The 12,716-nt window shown below is 42.2% G+C and overlaps 1 protein-coding gene across 1 annotated transcript in view; it reads right to left on the bottom strand.

The window, feature by feature from the left end:
- The window catches only part of pear1 (platelet endothelial aggregation receptor 1), a 60,035-nt gene that overhangs the window by 3,267 nt on the left and 44,052 nt on the right, over window positions 1–12,716 (bottom strand). Inside the window, exons 9-22 of the mRNA XM_085292697.1 lie at window positions 12,420–12,632; window positions 11,334–11,508; window positions 11,125–11,245; window positions 10,880–11,043; window positions 9,914–10,016; window positions 8,266–8,418; window positions 8,042–8,173; window positions 7,810–7,941; window positions 7,121–7,243; window positions 6,679–6,897; window positions 4,864–4,973; window positions 4,507–4,633; window positions 2,782–2,844; window positions 807–1,010 (exon numbers count right to left, since the gene is read on the bottom strand). Of these exons, the coding sequence (XP_085148823.1) occupies window positions 807–1,010; window positions 2,782–2,844; window positions 4,507–4,633; window positions 4,864–4,973; window positions 6,679–6,897; window positions 7,121–7,243; window positions 7,810–7,941; window positions 8,042–8,173; window positions 8,266–8,418; window positions 9,914–10,016; window positions 10,880–11,043; window positions 11,125–11,245; window positions 11,334–11,508; window positions 12,420–12,632 (2,039 nt within the window). The remainder of the gene's footprint in view (window positions 1–806; window positions 1,011–2,781; window positions 2,845–4,506; window positions 4,634–4,863; window positions 4,974–6,678; window positions 6,898–7,120; window positions 7,244–7,809; window positions 7,942–8,041; window positions 8,174–8,265; window positions 8,419–9,913; window positions 10,017–10,879; window positions 11,044–11,124; window positions 11,246–11,333; window positions 11,509–12,419; window positions 12,633–12,716) is intronic.

Consider the following 12,716-nt stretch of genomic DNA (forward strand, 5'->3'; position numbering starts at 1 on the left):
CTTCGGCTTCCTGTTTTTCCCTCTCCTCTCCTCTCCCCTGCCCTTCCTCTTCCTTTAGTCTTTTATTTGTGGCAAACAGATGTTGATTCATTGGTCCATGACCTGAGGAAGTCTGGCCTGCCCAGCTGTCTAACAGGCCACAGACCTGTTTTAAGGTTTGACTGATAAGGACCTTAAAAGAGTTGCTATTTTTTGTTTTTTCTCCCAAAGCGGGTGGATCCATGGTGCCGTGGGTAGCACTGTAGCCTAATAAACTCAAGTTAATCCAAAGAATTATGTAAAATCAACTACAATATTGGGCCACACCTCTTAATCTTTGAATTCAGGTGTTTTTGTCCTGTTGCCGCGCTTGTATAAAATCATGTAGTCAAAAGAACGGATTGTTCTACAGATAAAAATTCATAACATTAAGGAGTGGGATCAGCAAGTGCTAACGCTCTGCAGGGTTCCACGTCTCCTCTGGCAGTAACATCAGCACAAAGACTGTACCAGGAGCTGCACGGCACAGGTTTCAGCTGCTGTAGGTGTAATGTGGTCCAGTATTTTTGTCCCTATAGTGTAAATCGCAGTTAGTTCCCACCTTACGATTACTTTACAATTCCTAATTTTAAAAACTCATAGTTCTTATTAAAATTAGCGTTAGAGTAGCTGGATCCAAATAGACTGGTTCATTCAAAAACACAAACAGACCCACTGATGTTTGTATGATGGAAATATTGGACGTTTAACAATAACAATAACTAAGAAGGTTGTGGTGAAGTGTAAAACACTCCTCGGACTTGCTTGAGGTCAGAAGTGTTGCTTACCTCTGCGTAAGGTGGCCGTGTGGAACGGCGGCGGGGGCGTAATCTCGGTGTACGCGCGCTCCCTGGGCACGGCCGACTTCATCTCCATGTAGCTGCTCTCCGGGGGGCAGAAGGGCAGGGGCAGCCCGGGCAGGTCTTTGATGGTGGCGTACGGATTCTCGCTGTTCAGAGAGCTGCTGCTCACGGCTGCCGAATCCTTCAGCTCTGCAGGAAACAAATATTGAGAGATTAACTGCATATGAAGTCCATGCAGAGCGAGAATGGAGCATGATTGAGAGTTAAAGCCTAAGCCTACTAGATGAAGCATTCACTCCATGAAAAGTGAGATTTTCATCAGTATGCAGCTCTGTAAATTGCTGTACAGCTGCAAGTTAATGACTGTTGACGTAAATTTGTAGGCAGCACAAAGGACTTCCAGTAACTGTCGAGTACTGACATGGAAATTGAAATTTCTAGCAGTTTTACAAGCCTGAGAATTCCTCTGGGCTCAGGAGACAAATCATGACAGTAGAGGACGACGACAGCTTCTGAAGTTTCAGCTTTCTTTATAAAGTGCTGATGATCTTTTACAGCAATAAGGAATCAGCTTTAGTTTAATTGTACGCTGATGAAATTGTAGGCTTAACAGATCTGCCTAAAGTAAGTGAGCCTGTTGAGACGAAATGTGTTTTTTTCCATGAGCAATATTCAATAATGATATTTAAATAATCCAAAAAGCAGCTTCAGACTTCTTTGTCTCTTTATGGAACGATGCCGTGTTAGCAACAAACAAGATGAGAAAAAATGTTCCCCAGTGACAGCAGAGGTGCAGCATTTAAAGAGCCGCAAACACAGAGACACTGAAAAAAGACCAATTACAACAGAAATGTTTCCAGGGGACAATAAAAAAATGGATGTAAGCTTACGGTTTGTCTGATGGTTTCTTTGTTTTATCACTCGCTTCATGAGTCACTGAATTTTGCAACAAGCACGTCTCAGCCGTCTGCTGCGTCTGTGTTTTCAGACCAGTCAAAATGTTTTCTCAGTCTGCTTAAATGTGTTTGCGCTACGAGGAGCTCTCAGGACCACTACACACAGCCCACGGCCGAGCATGTTATGAGCTTACTGTCTTTGTTTAACATGCATTTTAACATTTGCTAAATGGGACTAAACAAACAGTCCAGCTGAGGATGATGGGAATGTCATCAGTAAACAAGCAAGCCAAACTTTATTTGTACAGCACACTTGATTCGACGTGGCATTCAAGGTCAAGTGTGAGCTGAGGTGAGTAAAAAAAACAAAACAACCTACAGATAATGTAAAATGAATGAGATTCAAATAATTTAATAAATGCAAAGAAAATAAACAATGAAGAAGATAAAATCTGACTGAGTGTGCAAATCATGACAGAAGGCTTGATCTTTTGTGTGGCCTGGGTCCAATTCTACCCAGACTATCAGAAAATAATAGAAACTAATAAATAAAAAAATATAAATATAAAAATAACATTTAAGCAATAGAAGTGATAAAACATGGAAACAGGAATAAGATCAAATAAAAATTAAAACAACAATATGCAAGTAAAAATGTGGAAAACAAACATTCAACATGTCACAAGCACTAGAAAAAAAATGTGATCACATGGCGGCGAGAGATCGAACGCTACATTTTTCCACAAGTACATAGAGTTCCCCCAGAGGGGGCCTTTGAAACCAATTTACATGGACATCTAATTCACTCAAAGCTTGCTGTTAAAAAATTACACGGGTGTTAGAAGAAAAGTCCCCACAGTTAAAGCCTCTGTGGACCATGAATGTCTGTGTAAAATTCATGAAAAGCCATCTGATGGATAAAGGTGTGACGGTGGAGAACACTGTCATCCATAGACTGTCTAAATAAAGCATACTTTGTAAGCATACTTTGGACAGCTTTTCCACAGCTAACCTCAGACTTCAGCAGTAAGTAAGAAAAGAGAGAAAATGAGGTGATAAACTACCTTTGTTGTAATATTTTCCGAGGCTGGCGCTGTAGCTGTAGCTCCGATCGATGCCAAAAGCTCCTGTTAACAATAAAAGACAAATCAGACGTCTTCATTTTGCTTTATAGCGAGCTAATCAAAAGCAGATAAACTGCTGTGGAAACCTGTAAAAATCAATCCCAGGTGAGTGATAGGTGCTGGCAATGCAACTCTCACCTTTTACGAAGTCCTTATTATTTTTATAGTCTCATATCGAGTGTGCCCCGCTGACTAGGAAATGTGATGGTCGATAAACTTTGCTCGAGATTATAAGCAGGAACTACTTAAGCTTCTTCCTGGCCTGAGGCTCTCAGCCATTACCTGTTTAAGCAGCTATGCTGGCGCAGTTACTGAAAAGAGCCTAAGAAATATTTGAAATCTAAACTTTTGCACTCCACTCCAAGCTTCACGCACAACTCTGATCAAGACCCTAAAAAAGGGTTAAATTTGACTGAGACACTTTGATCCCTGACAGTTCAGCTTACTGAGGTTATTCTCCATTATCAGCTATGTTTTAACTCTTTCATTACCAATGAGGAACTACAGCAGATGTGTTTGGATCAAAAATAGATAGGGACTTATTCTTCTCATTTATATTCCAATTTTTCATTTTCAGATACCAATAAAATACTTTTCACTGTTCAAACAATAATTTCCAGGTCTGTCAACAAACTGTTTTAGCTCCTATCGCTTTAAAGGCCTCCCCTCCCTAAAAACCCCACTGTCTTCTGATTGGCTGCCCCTCCTCTCTCCTGCAACCAGAACCCTGGTGCCTGTAAGCCAGGCTTCTCTACTCATGTGCCTTTGGTGTCCCTGAGATGACTGTGTAAAAAGACCACACTGAGCTGATGTTAGCTCAGCACAAAATTACAAGAAAATGTCAGACTTTAAAAAAGCTTTTGGCTCGCAGGGATTATTTTACATTTACCTCATAATTTAAAACTTTGATCATGATTGTAATCATCTAACATCAGGACATGAGAGAAAATGAGAAAAGCATGACATAGCACCCCCCCCTTCATATATAAGGGTGGACAGCAAAACTGTGCAGCAAGCCCACTAGAGGCTTGCTGCACAGTTTAAAAAGGTTTAACTCTGTGGACATGGCCATCAGAGGAACAGCAGTTCTTTGCTTTCTCACTTTGCCAGAGGTCACCACTTAGTCATAATAATATAATATTAAACTTTAAATATCATCAGAAGTCTGCACAAATCCTTCTAAGAAAGGACACGTATGAGATCTTTGCACTTCAGCTTCATACTTGCTCTTCAGTGAAAATAAAGACGTTTGGTTGATCCCACATGAACTCTGATTAATGTTGCACAAGACGTTTTCTTTCCACCTGTTATGACCGTAATTAAAGAATGCATTTAACTTAAGTGACATAACTGTTTAATTATTGACTACAATTTGATCACTCTGTTATATTACTATGAGACAGGCAAAGATAATGTGATGACAGTAATGTCTTATTTTGTAACATCCCCCCCCCACAGACACACACACCCCTCACCGCCAGCCAGCAGTTGCAGATTTTGCTGATTACTTTAATGCCGCTGTGGTCAGAAGGTCAGGAAACCAGGTTCTTGCTTTTATAAGCTTGTAAATGTTAATGTGCTCATTTTATTCTAGTCTACAGCTGCAGGTGTGCCCTCTAAATGATCCTTATGTGAATCACGCAGTGGAGAGTCACCTAGACGGACCTGAGTCTTTGCGAGGCTCGTGGTGTTTCCAGTCTGCAGGCAGAGTGGCATTGGTCTCGACTCCAAACAGACCTCGTCTCTCCCTCTCTGCGTTCTTCACACTGCAGAACAGCTGGTTGTTGGTGTTCTGTAAGGCAGGAAAAATGATAAACCGTCGCAAATGTACAAAAGCCAAATGAAGCGCTGAGGACCAATGACCTACTGCGTCTACACGTTTTGGTATCATATGATTTCACAACCCCCTGAATACATAGCCAGCTGTTGCTGACTGTCCAAATGACATATTCCTCCCATTGCTGCCCTTCAGTTGCAATGAGGCATGAAGCTTTCTCCTTAGATATCAGAGATGACATTCACCTTGATGGTGCGGTCGTGGTTGTTGGGGAGGTGTGGCAGCGGAGGCCTGTTCTGGCTCAGTGTGTGGTAGCTGGGGTTGGAGTAGTAATGGTGGTAACTGTGAGGAACATCTGCAGGACGAAAACAAACACATGGCATCACGTCTGCTGCTATTAAATTACCTCAAGGTCAATAAAATGCATTCCACAATCACACAGAGTGAGATAGACATGAAACCGCACTGTGCATACAAACGACATCAACATCACAGTTCTCCAAAAATACTCAATATCCAGCGTAGATTGCTGACCGGCTGAATCTTCTTCTGCAAAGGCATGTTAGCAGTCAGCAGTGACAGCAGTCACAAATATAAATATTTACAGGGATTCAATAAGAATCCTCAACAACACCACAAAATCTGCCACAGTCCCACTTGTTGCAACATTTAATTTATCCCTTATGTATAAGATGACTTCAATTACTGCAGTTAATAAATGGCTGACACTGAGCATGATATCTATCTAGTTTACTGCACCAGTTTGTAAAACAATCAAATACGTTTGGCTGAATTAAATGGAAGTTTGAAACATATCTGACCATGCCTTCTTCTTCCAATTCTAACATACTATATGAAAAATTTGTTCAGTGATTTATTTTCATAATAAACCTTATTCAGGTGGCCTTCAAGTCCACTTAAATCACATTCGGTCATCAACTGTTGTACCAAAAGAAAACATATTTTTTTTAAAAATATAGTTATGTTGATTTCTGACATCCTGCTTTATATTTTTAAGGCTTAAAAAGTGTTTTAGTGTCAGTTTAAACCTCCAGCAGGGAAGTCAAAAAGTGAAAATCAGCCGTCACATCAACACATTAATCAAAGAGTCAAATTTATATCCACAAACACAAATTTTCCTTTTTTTTGGCTGCAATGACGATTCTCCCATCTACTAATTTATGTCTATGTACACAAAATATATAATATTTTCCAAAAGAGTGAAAAATCCACACGTTTGAGGGTGGAGTGATTGGCAGTGATGTGACCTATGTTGGTGGAAACCACTAGAACCATAGTGCTGGTCCCTCACGAGAGATCAAAAACTACTGTTCGATTTTGCACAGGGTAAGATTTAGAAAAAGACCCTGGTTTTGGTTCAAATACAATGACTCGATTTTATTTTAAAGGCGGTTTGTTGCGTGCCGGGGTGACGTGTTCCAGCTGGACAGGATCAACAACATACGTGCTGCAGACACAAAACATTCTTCTCATTGAAACACGTTAGCTTTACTGCAAAAAAAAAAAAAAGTTACTCGTCTCCAAGAACATGAACAAATACATTACTTCTCCTGTTTTGCCACAAAGTGCATAAAGTGTGTTATTAGCCGTGCTGGAAAAAGAAGAGCAAACGTATGAAAGTAAAGATGAAAGCAGTTTCTAAGGTGACTGGATTTTCAGGTGCAGCTGCCTGTGCACGCTCCAGCATGACAGTAAAATACTGGGTGATTGTTCCCACTGAACATGTCAGATTGTCATTATCCAGCGATGTTCTCGTACCCCCCGTCTGCACTTACCAAACCTTACTGGAAGCTGCATGGTGCTACACACTACCACATTGTAGGTTTAAGTTCAGTGCTAAATTATTGTTGCTGTAATTCAACCTCATATCCACAGGAGATGAATCCTGTGTTGAGATTCTGATGTTTCAAACTCTGAACAGTCTGACTGGATGTGTCAGATTTTACTTTGAATCTGTGTCCGTTTTATGTTACGCATGCAGGGCTCAGTGGGATGAGCCATTCTCTGCATGAGCAGACAGAAGCATCTTCAGACTGTACCTGGAACGGCATATTCAGAGTTGACGGTGCGGCTGGTGGAGAAGGAGACAGTCGGGGTGTTGTTCTGCTTTTCCTTCTGCCTGCGGCGGTAGAGCAGCAGCAGAGCCAGCAGCAGGACCACCAGAATGACAAGCACAACGATGCCGGCGATGGCCCCCCACGACTCCCTCTCTCCAGGATTAAGACGACTCATGACGCTCCCCGTCTGCTGAAAGGAGTCTGACAAGCAGAGGGTGGAAGGAGAGCTCAAGTACAACAACCAGAGCAGCTTTCATGATTAATTCATTATTATTATGAACACATTACAGGTTACATGTTCAATTCGGTTTTATTCATATAGCACCAAATCACAACAACAGCCGCCTCAAGGAGCTTTATATTGTAAGGTACTGTAAATGTCAGTGTTATAACTCCCAAACTTCTGCTAACATGAGGTCCGTACCTTGCTTGCAGTCGTCGCCTCTGTTTTCACACACACAGTCTCCAGTAAATCTGTCACAGAGGAGGTTGGCTGGACAGGAACAGGTCTGAGCACAGAGCTGGCCGAAACGTCCCGGATCACACGCTGGAAAACAAAGTACATTTCTCTGACTTATTTCCCCTTCAGCAGCATCTGTATGAGATATCTGTTGACGTTTTACAGGACTCACTTGATTGCTCCTATTATTCTGTTAGGCCTCATCTCAGCGAATCTGAGTCACTGAGCTGGTCCTGTGTTTGTGCTGCTTTTTAATGCAAATATCTGTTTTGTTTCAGTTGTTCTGGTGAAAATTCTAGTATTTTGTTAGTCGAGCACTAATTAGCAGGTGTTTGTTTCTCTGTGATGCATCTGGACAGTTTATGATTGCTGCTTGCTGACTAAGCTAACTGGCAACAGCTGGTAGTTTAAATATGGTCACTTCCAGCTCTAAAGCAAAGCAAGATGCTCAGATCAACGCCTCACATTGGCTGCTTCCAATGATTAGAGTGGGTCTATGGATAAAAGCAAGGCCCTGGCTGCTGGGAAGTTAAAATAGTGATTAAAATCAACAGATTACCACTTCAAGTTCTAACCCTGTAGATACTCTAAACAAATCAAAAGCACCGTACTGTCCACGCTCTCATCTCTGCATGAAATCCTGTGGCACTCACGTTTGGAGCAGTCGATAGCGGTCCAGCCTGGTAAACATTCACAGTGACCGTTCCGGTGGTTGCACGTGGAGTTGTTGGCACAGGGAAGACACACTTCAGAGCACTGTTTTCCAAAGTAGTCAGCTGGACAAACTGTAACCACAGAAAAGAACCTGCTAAATGTCCTGCACTCACTTGTAAATGAAAGATCAGCGGCTTTTTGTGATGACTGCTGATTAGTGAGAAAGCCCACCTTGGTCACAGTTTGGCCCAGTGTATCCAGGTAGACAGTCACACTCTCCTGTCACATGATGGCAGCGGTATGATTGGCCGCAGGACTGACACGTCATACTGCACTGGTCACCGTACGTACCCGTTCTGCATTCTGAGGGAAACAGTAGGGCTGATATTAGACAATGCATACAGCGAGCGAGTCTTTAAGTCGTTTTTTATTAACTCATCAGATACAACGCTCACTGTTTTGGCAGGTGACTCCCCAGTAGCCTGGGCGGCACACACACGCTCCAGTTTCCCTCAAACACGTGTCGCTGTTTGGACAATGCTTGAAGCAGGTCTGGTTACAGTGGCGCCCCCACAGGCCCTCTGAACACGGCTCACTGCAGCGGGGACCTAAAGGAAATGAAGCAGTGAGCACATAAACGAAGCAGGAAATTACAACTTTTATTGACTCTAATCACATCATTTAGTTTAATAAAGGACCTACAGTTTTACATCTGCTAAAGCAAAGAGCAGAATGCCTTTCACTATCCCAAGTGTAAATCAGTTACTGATCTAAATACATAAAAACATGGTTATAACTGTATAATAAAAATGTAGTTGAAATGATAAGCAGGAACAGAGAGAAATGGGAACATGAGGGGTTTTAGTGGTTAACAGTTTCAGAAATGTTGCTGCTGAGCAGCCAACTCTGAAATATTTGGTAATTTAGTGTTCTCACCAAAAAGATTTTTCAAAACTGTAACTAACACGTTTTCCCCGAAACACAAAGAGCCTGTTTTATTTGCATGGATGGGAGGTGCAAAACCAGAAAAAAGTGCTTTTCATACTGGGCCAGTCTAGCAGCCTTTACGAGGCTGCACTGGGGTATGGACGTAAGAGTGAAACACTAACATCAGCATGTCAATGTTCACCTTCACTAGCACGAAACACACACGTGTTAGGTTAACAGAGTCCTCTCTAAACCCCCAAAATATTAGTCTCATCGAGTCAACAGAAGAATTGTTGGAGGTCAATAAGAGTGCAATATGTATGACTTTAACCCTGTGAGGTCATAAACATAAGCCAGATCATATCTCTTAGACAGAGCAAAAAAATGACTTTCTTGGAACAAATGTAAAAAATATTTCATGCATGTTAGAAGGTTTAGTTTTTGTCCCATATTTGTTAAAACACAGGAGAAAAATGTATTCACAAATGAAACGCTCTGTTTTCAAAGGCTTACAGTTTAGACCTCACAGGTCGAGTCAGGTGGTGTCGCGACAATCAGAAAAATGAATTTCAGATTGAAAAAACTTCATCTGGACAGCTGAGTAAGGCAACAAATGTTTAAGATCACCGCCTTCCCTTTTTAAATGGTCATATATGAAAAAGAAGGAGGAAGGAATTGGTGTTTAGTAATTCAGTTCAATTCGGCTTTATTTATACAGCACCAAATCACAACAACAGTCACCTCAAGGTGCTTTACATTGTAATGTAGACCCTACAATACAGTGAAAACCCAACAATCGTATGACCCCCTATGAGCAGCACTTTGGCGACAGTGGGAAGGAAAAACTCCCTTTTAACAGGAAGAAACCTCCAACAGAACCAGGCTCAGGGAGGGGCGAGGCCATCTGCTGCGACCGGTTGGGGTGAGAGAAGGAAGACAGGATAAGAGAGACAGAGATTAGTAACTGATAGTAAGAAACTTGATTAATTGTACAAATCTGATTGGCTCTGACACTGCTTACATTTACAACTAGACTTTCTTTAAGTCACACAACAATGAGAATAAAGGAGAGCAAGGATGGTTTAAAACCTGTGGCTCACAGTTTATCAGACCAGACTCATCTGTGACACCAAAGCCAAGCTGGCAGCGATACATCAGCAGGACGTCATCACTTACCAGACCAGCCTGGCAGACAGTGGCACTCCCCAGTGGTAGCTTGGCAGCCGTCGGCATGAACACAATCACACCTCTTCAGGCAGCCAGGCCCAAACGTGCCCATCTGCACAATGAACAAGTGCCAACGGGCAAAGAACTGTCAGGGGAATCTCCTCCACATTTGGCCAGCCCAGTCAGAGTGAGACAAAATACTACACTGGCAATGTGATGTTGTGTAGACAGCCTGGTGGGCTGGCATCGCAAAGACAAGAGGGGTACTTTTCCAAAATGCAGATTGAAGCATACAGAGGGCGAGGTAAGGGATTCAAAGCTGGACACTTCTACGGGCTGCTTAATCAGAAAACAGACAACCCGTAGAATTATCAGCCGTATGATTTGAGTGTCAGTCTTATCAAAGACGCCATTCGTCTCATCAGTGTGACATGGACTAAACACAGACCAGACTTTTCTTATCTTGGAGAGCATTTATGTTACACAGTGACAAAGTGACATCTGTGACAAAGTGACAACCACTGCTTTTATTTTGTTTATATTTTATATGCATTCAGTGTGTTATTGCACACTTATTAATTAAGATCTCCATTTACCTTTATCTGCTGATTTGTTGTGACAGGTTATTTTTATTAAATACACAATAACAATATATGTTATATATTTGTTTACATTCCAGTTTCCCCATCGAGCTGAGTCATAAAAGCATTATTGCTGTTACTCTGTGCACTTGTGTGCAGGTATGGTGTCTGACAACATCCGTATTCAAGGTTCAAGGCTGTTTTATTGTCGCCCTACAGAGAAAACTGTCTGAGACTAAAGACACTGCTGTATAGGACAGACGTGTCACAAAAACAGCGCTCCCTGTTGTCTTGTAAAAGGATGAATCTATTTAATACCTGGTTTTCCAACATCTTTTACAACTTCAAGGGTAAATATTATATATAACTCCTGCCAGTATCTCCAGATACTCACCGGGCACGGTTGGTCACAGCGCGCCCCCTGCCAGCCAGCCGTGCAGGTGCAGGATCCATCTGCAGGGTTGCATTTTGCTCCGTTGGCACAGTGACACGTGGCATTGCATCCTGGACCCCAGGTTCCTTCGGAGCAGGGGATGGAGCAGTCCGGACCTCGCCAGCCTGCAGACCCACAATCAACTGTAAGTCTTTGTTTTCCTTTTGGCCAGTTTTCCTTCATGATTGTTTTTCTTTACTCATCACCTTCTTTGCAGAAACAAGTTCCATCAATCGGTGAGCAGTCCACATAGTTTTTACAGGAGCACTCCAGGGAGCAGTTCTTGCCATAGGTGCCACTTTTACAGGGATTTTCACAGTGAAGCCCCTGCAGTAACCCCCAAAGTTTGGTTTACATGAAGACACAACAGGTATAGAAAGTGAGTCATGAGTCGTTAATCTACTCTACCACTGACCGTGAAGCCCGGGGCGCAATGGCATCGTCCTGTGGCCCCATCACACACCCCTCCATTCACACAAAGACACGGCTCCAGGCAGCCATGACCATAGAAACCATGAGCGCAGGTCTCATTGCAGTATAGTCCCGCCCAGCCCGGTTGGCATGTGCACTCTCCTTTCATTGGATGGCAGCTGGAGAGTGTAAGCAGACATAAATATGAATGGAGCAGTGAGAAACAGAGGACCTAATGCCAAAGAAAACCCACAGTCAGCGCCTGTCTACATGTACTTCAGTACTTGTCTTCATACTGCAGAGGGGCATGAAACCACTTTAAAGAAATTATATTTGATGCTGCCATTTTTCTGAGCTGGAGAATAATCTCATTGGTTGACTTTATGGTTGATGGAGCCACTGCAGCATAAGATGTTAATCAGGCTCCGTGATGCCCACAAAGGCCTGAGAAATGAAAACATCTGTGGCTGTGTGGTCTGCTTAAAGCAGCTCTTTAATTACATTTTGTGCTGCAACATTATGATACGATATGATAACATTTAACCTATACTTGGGAATTTCCAGGTAAACCTAACTGGATGAAGATCCTGGAATAGACAAGATTATTATAGGAGATCTCATTTGGTCTCATTTGGGAAGGATCCCTCAGAAGGACTTGGAAAACATGGCTTTCTGGCTTAATATAAGCACTGATGGATGGATGGTTGGATAATATAAATAACATGCCATCAGCCTCAGTTAAAATGGTGCAATACTATGCAGATAAAGTAAATAACACATATTTATGAACCAGTTATTATAATATTATTGTTCAGGATCTTTTTGAGAAATATCTGAGAGTGTTGTGAACACGAACTATATAATTAATAAAACTGTGTGTCCTGTAAAACCTACAACATTATTAAAAGAAGAAGAAAAAAACCACCCTTTGGTTAAACAGCGCAACATAAAGTGTAGAACAAGGGTAGCGTCAAATATGTGAATTCAAATTACAAGAATGTTTTTTTAATTTTTCACTTCACACTGCATGCATCACTATTCAAAGCAGTAAATGAAGCTTTTGCCAGACTCATGTAAGAGCTGCTCTTACCTGAGTGTGTGTTTGTCCTGACAGAGACACGTGCGCTCACAGTGCATGCCATATATGCCGTCTGGGCACATCCTGTCCCTGCAGTGCGGACCACTGAAGCCCGGCTCGCACAGACAGGCTCCATCGATGTTGTAGCAGCGCGCACCGTTAGCACAGTCGCACACGCCTTTACAGTCCTGTCCGTAACTACCTGCAGCACACTCCTCCTTACACCTTAATGCAGGAAAACACACAGACAGAAAAAAGCTGGGGCAATGGGATAAAATATACAAATGTGTGTTTGAGCACAGTATGCAC

Source organism: Mchenga conophoros, linkage group LG11 (genome assembly GCF_057382185.1).
Source record: "Mchenga conophoros isolate Kocher_MC1m ecotype Shallow Benthic linkage group LG11, M_conophoros_male_GT1.1, whole genome shotgun sequence".
In the NCBI taxonomy this organism is placed as follows: domain Eukaryota; kingdom Metazoa; phylum Chordata; class Actinopteri; order Cichliformes; family Cichlidae; genus Mchenga; species Mchenga conophoros.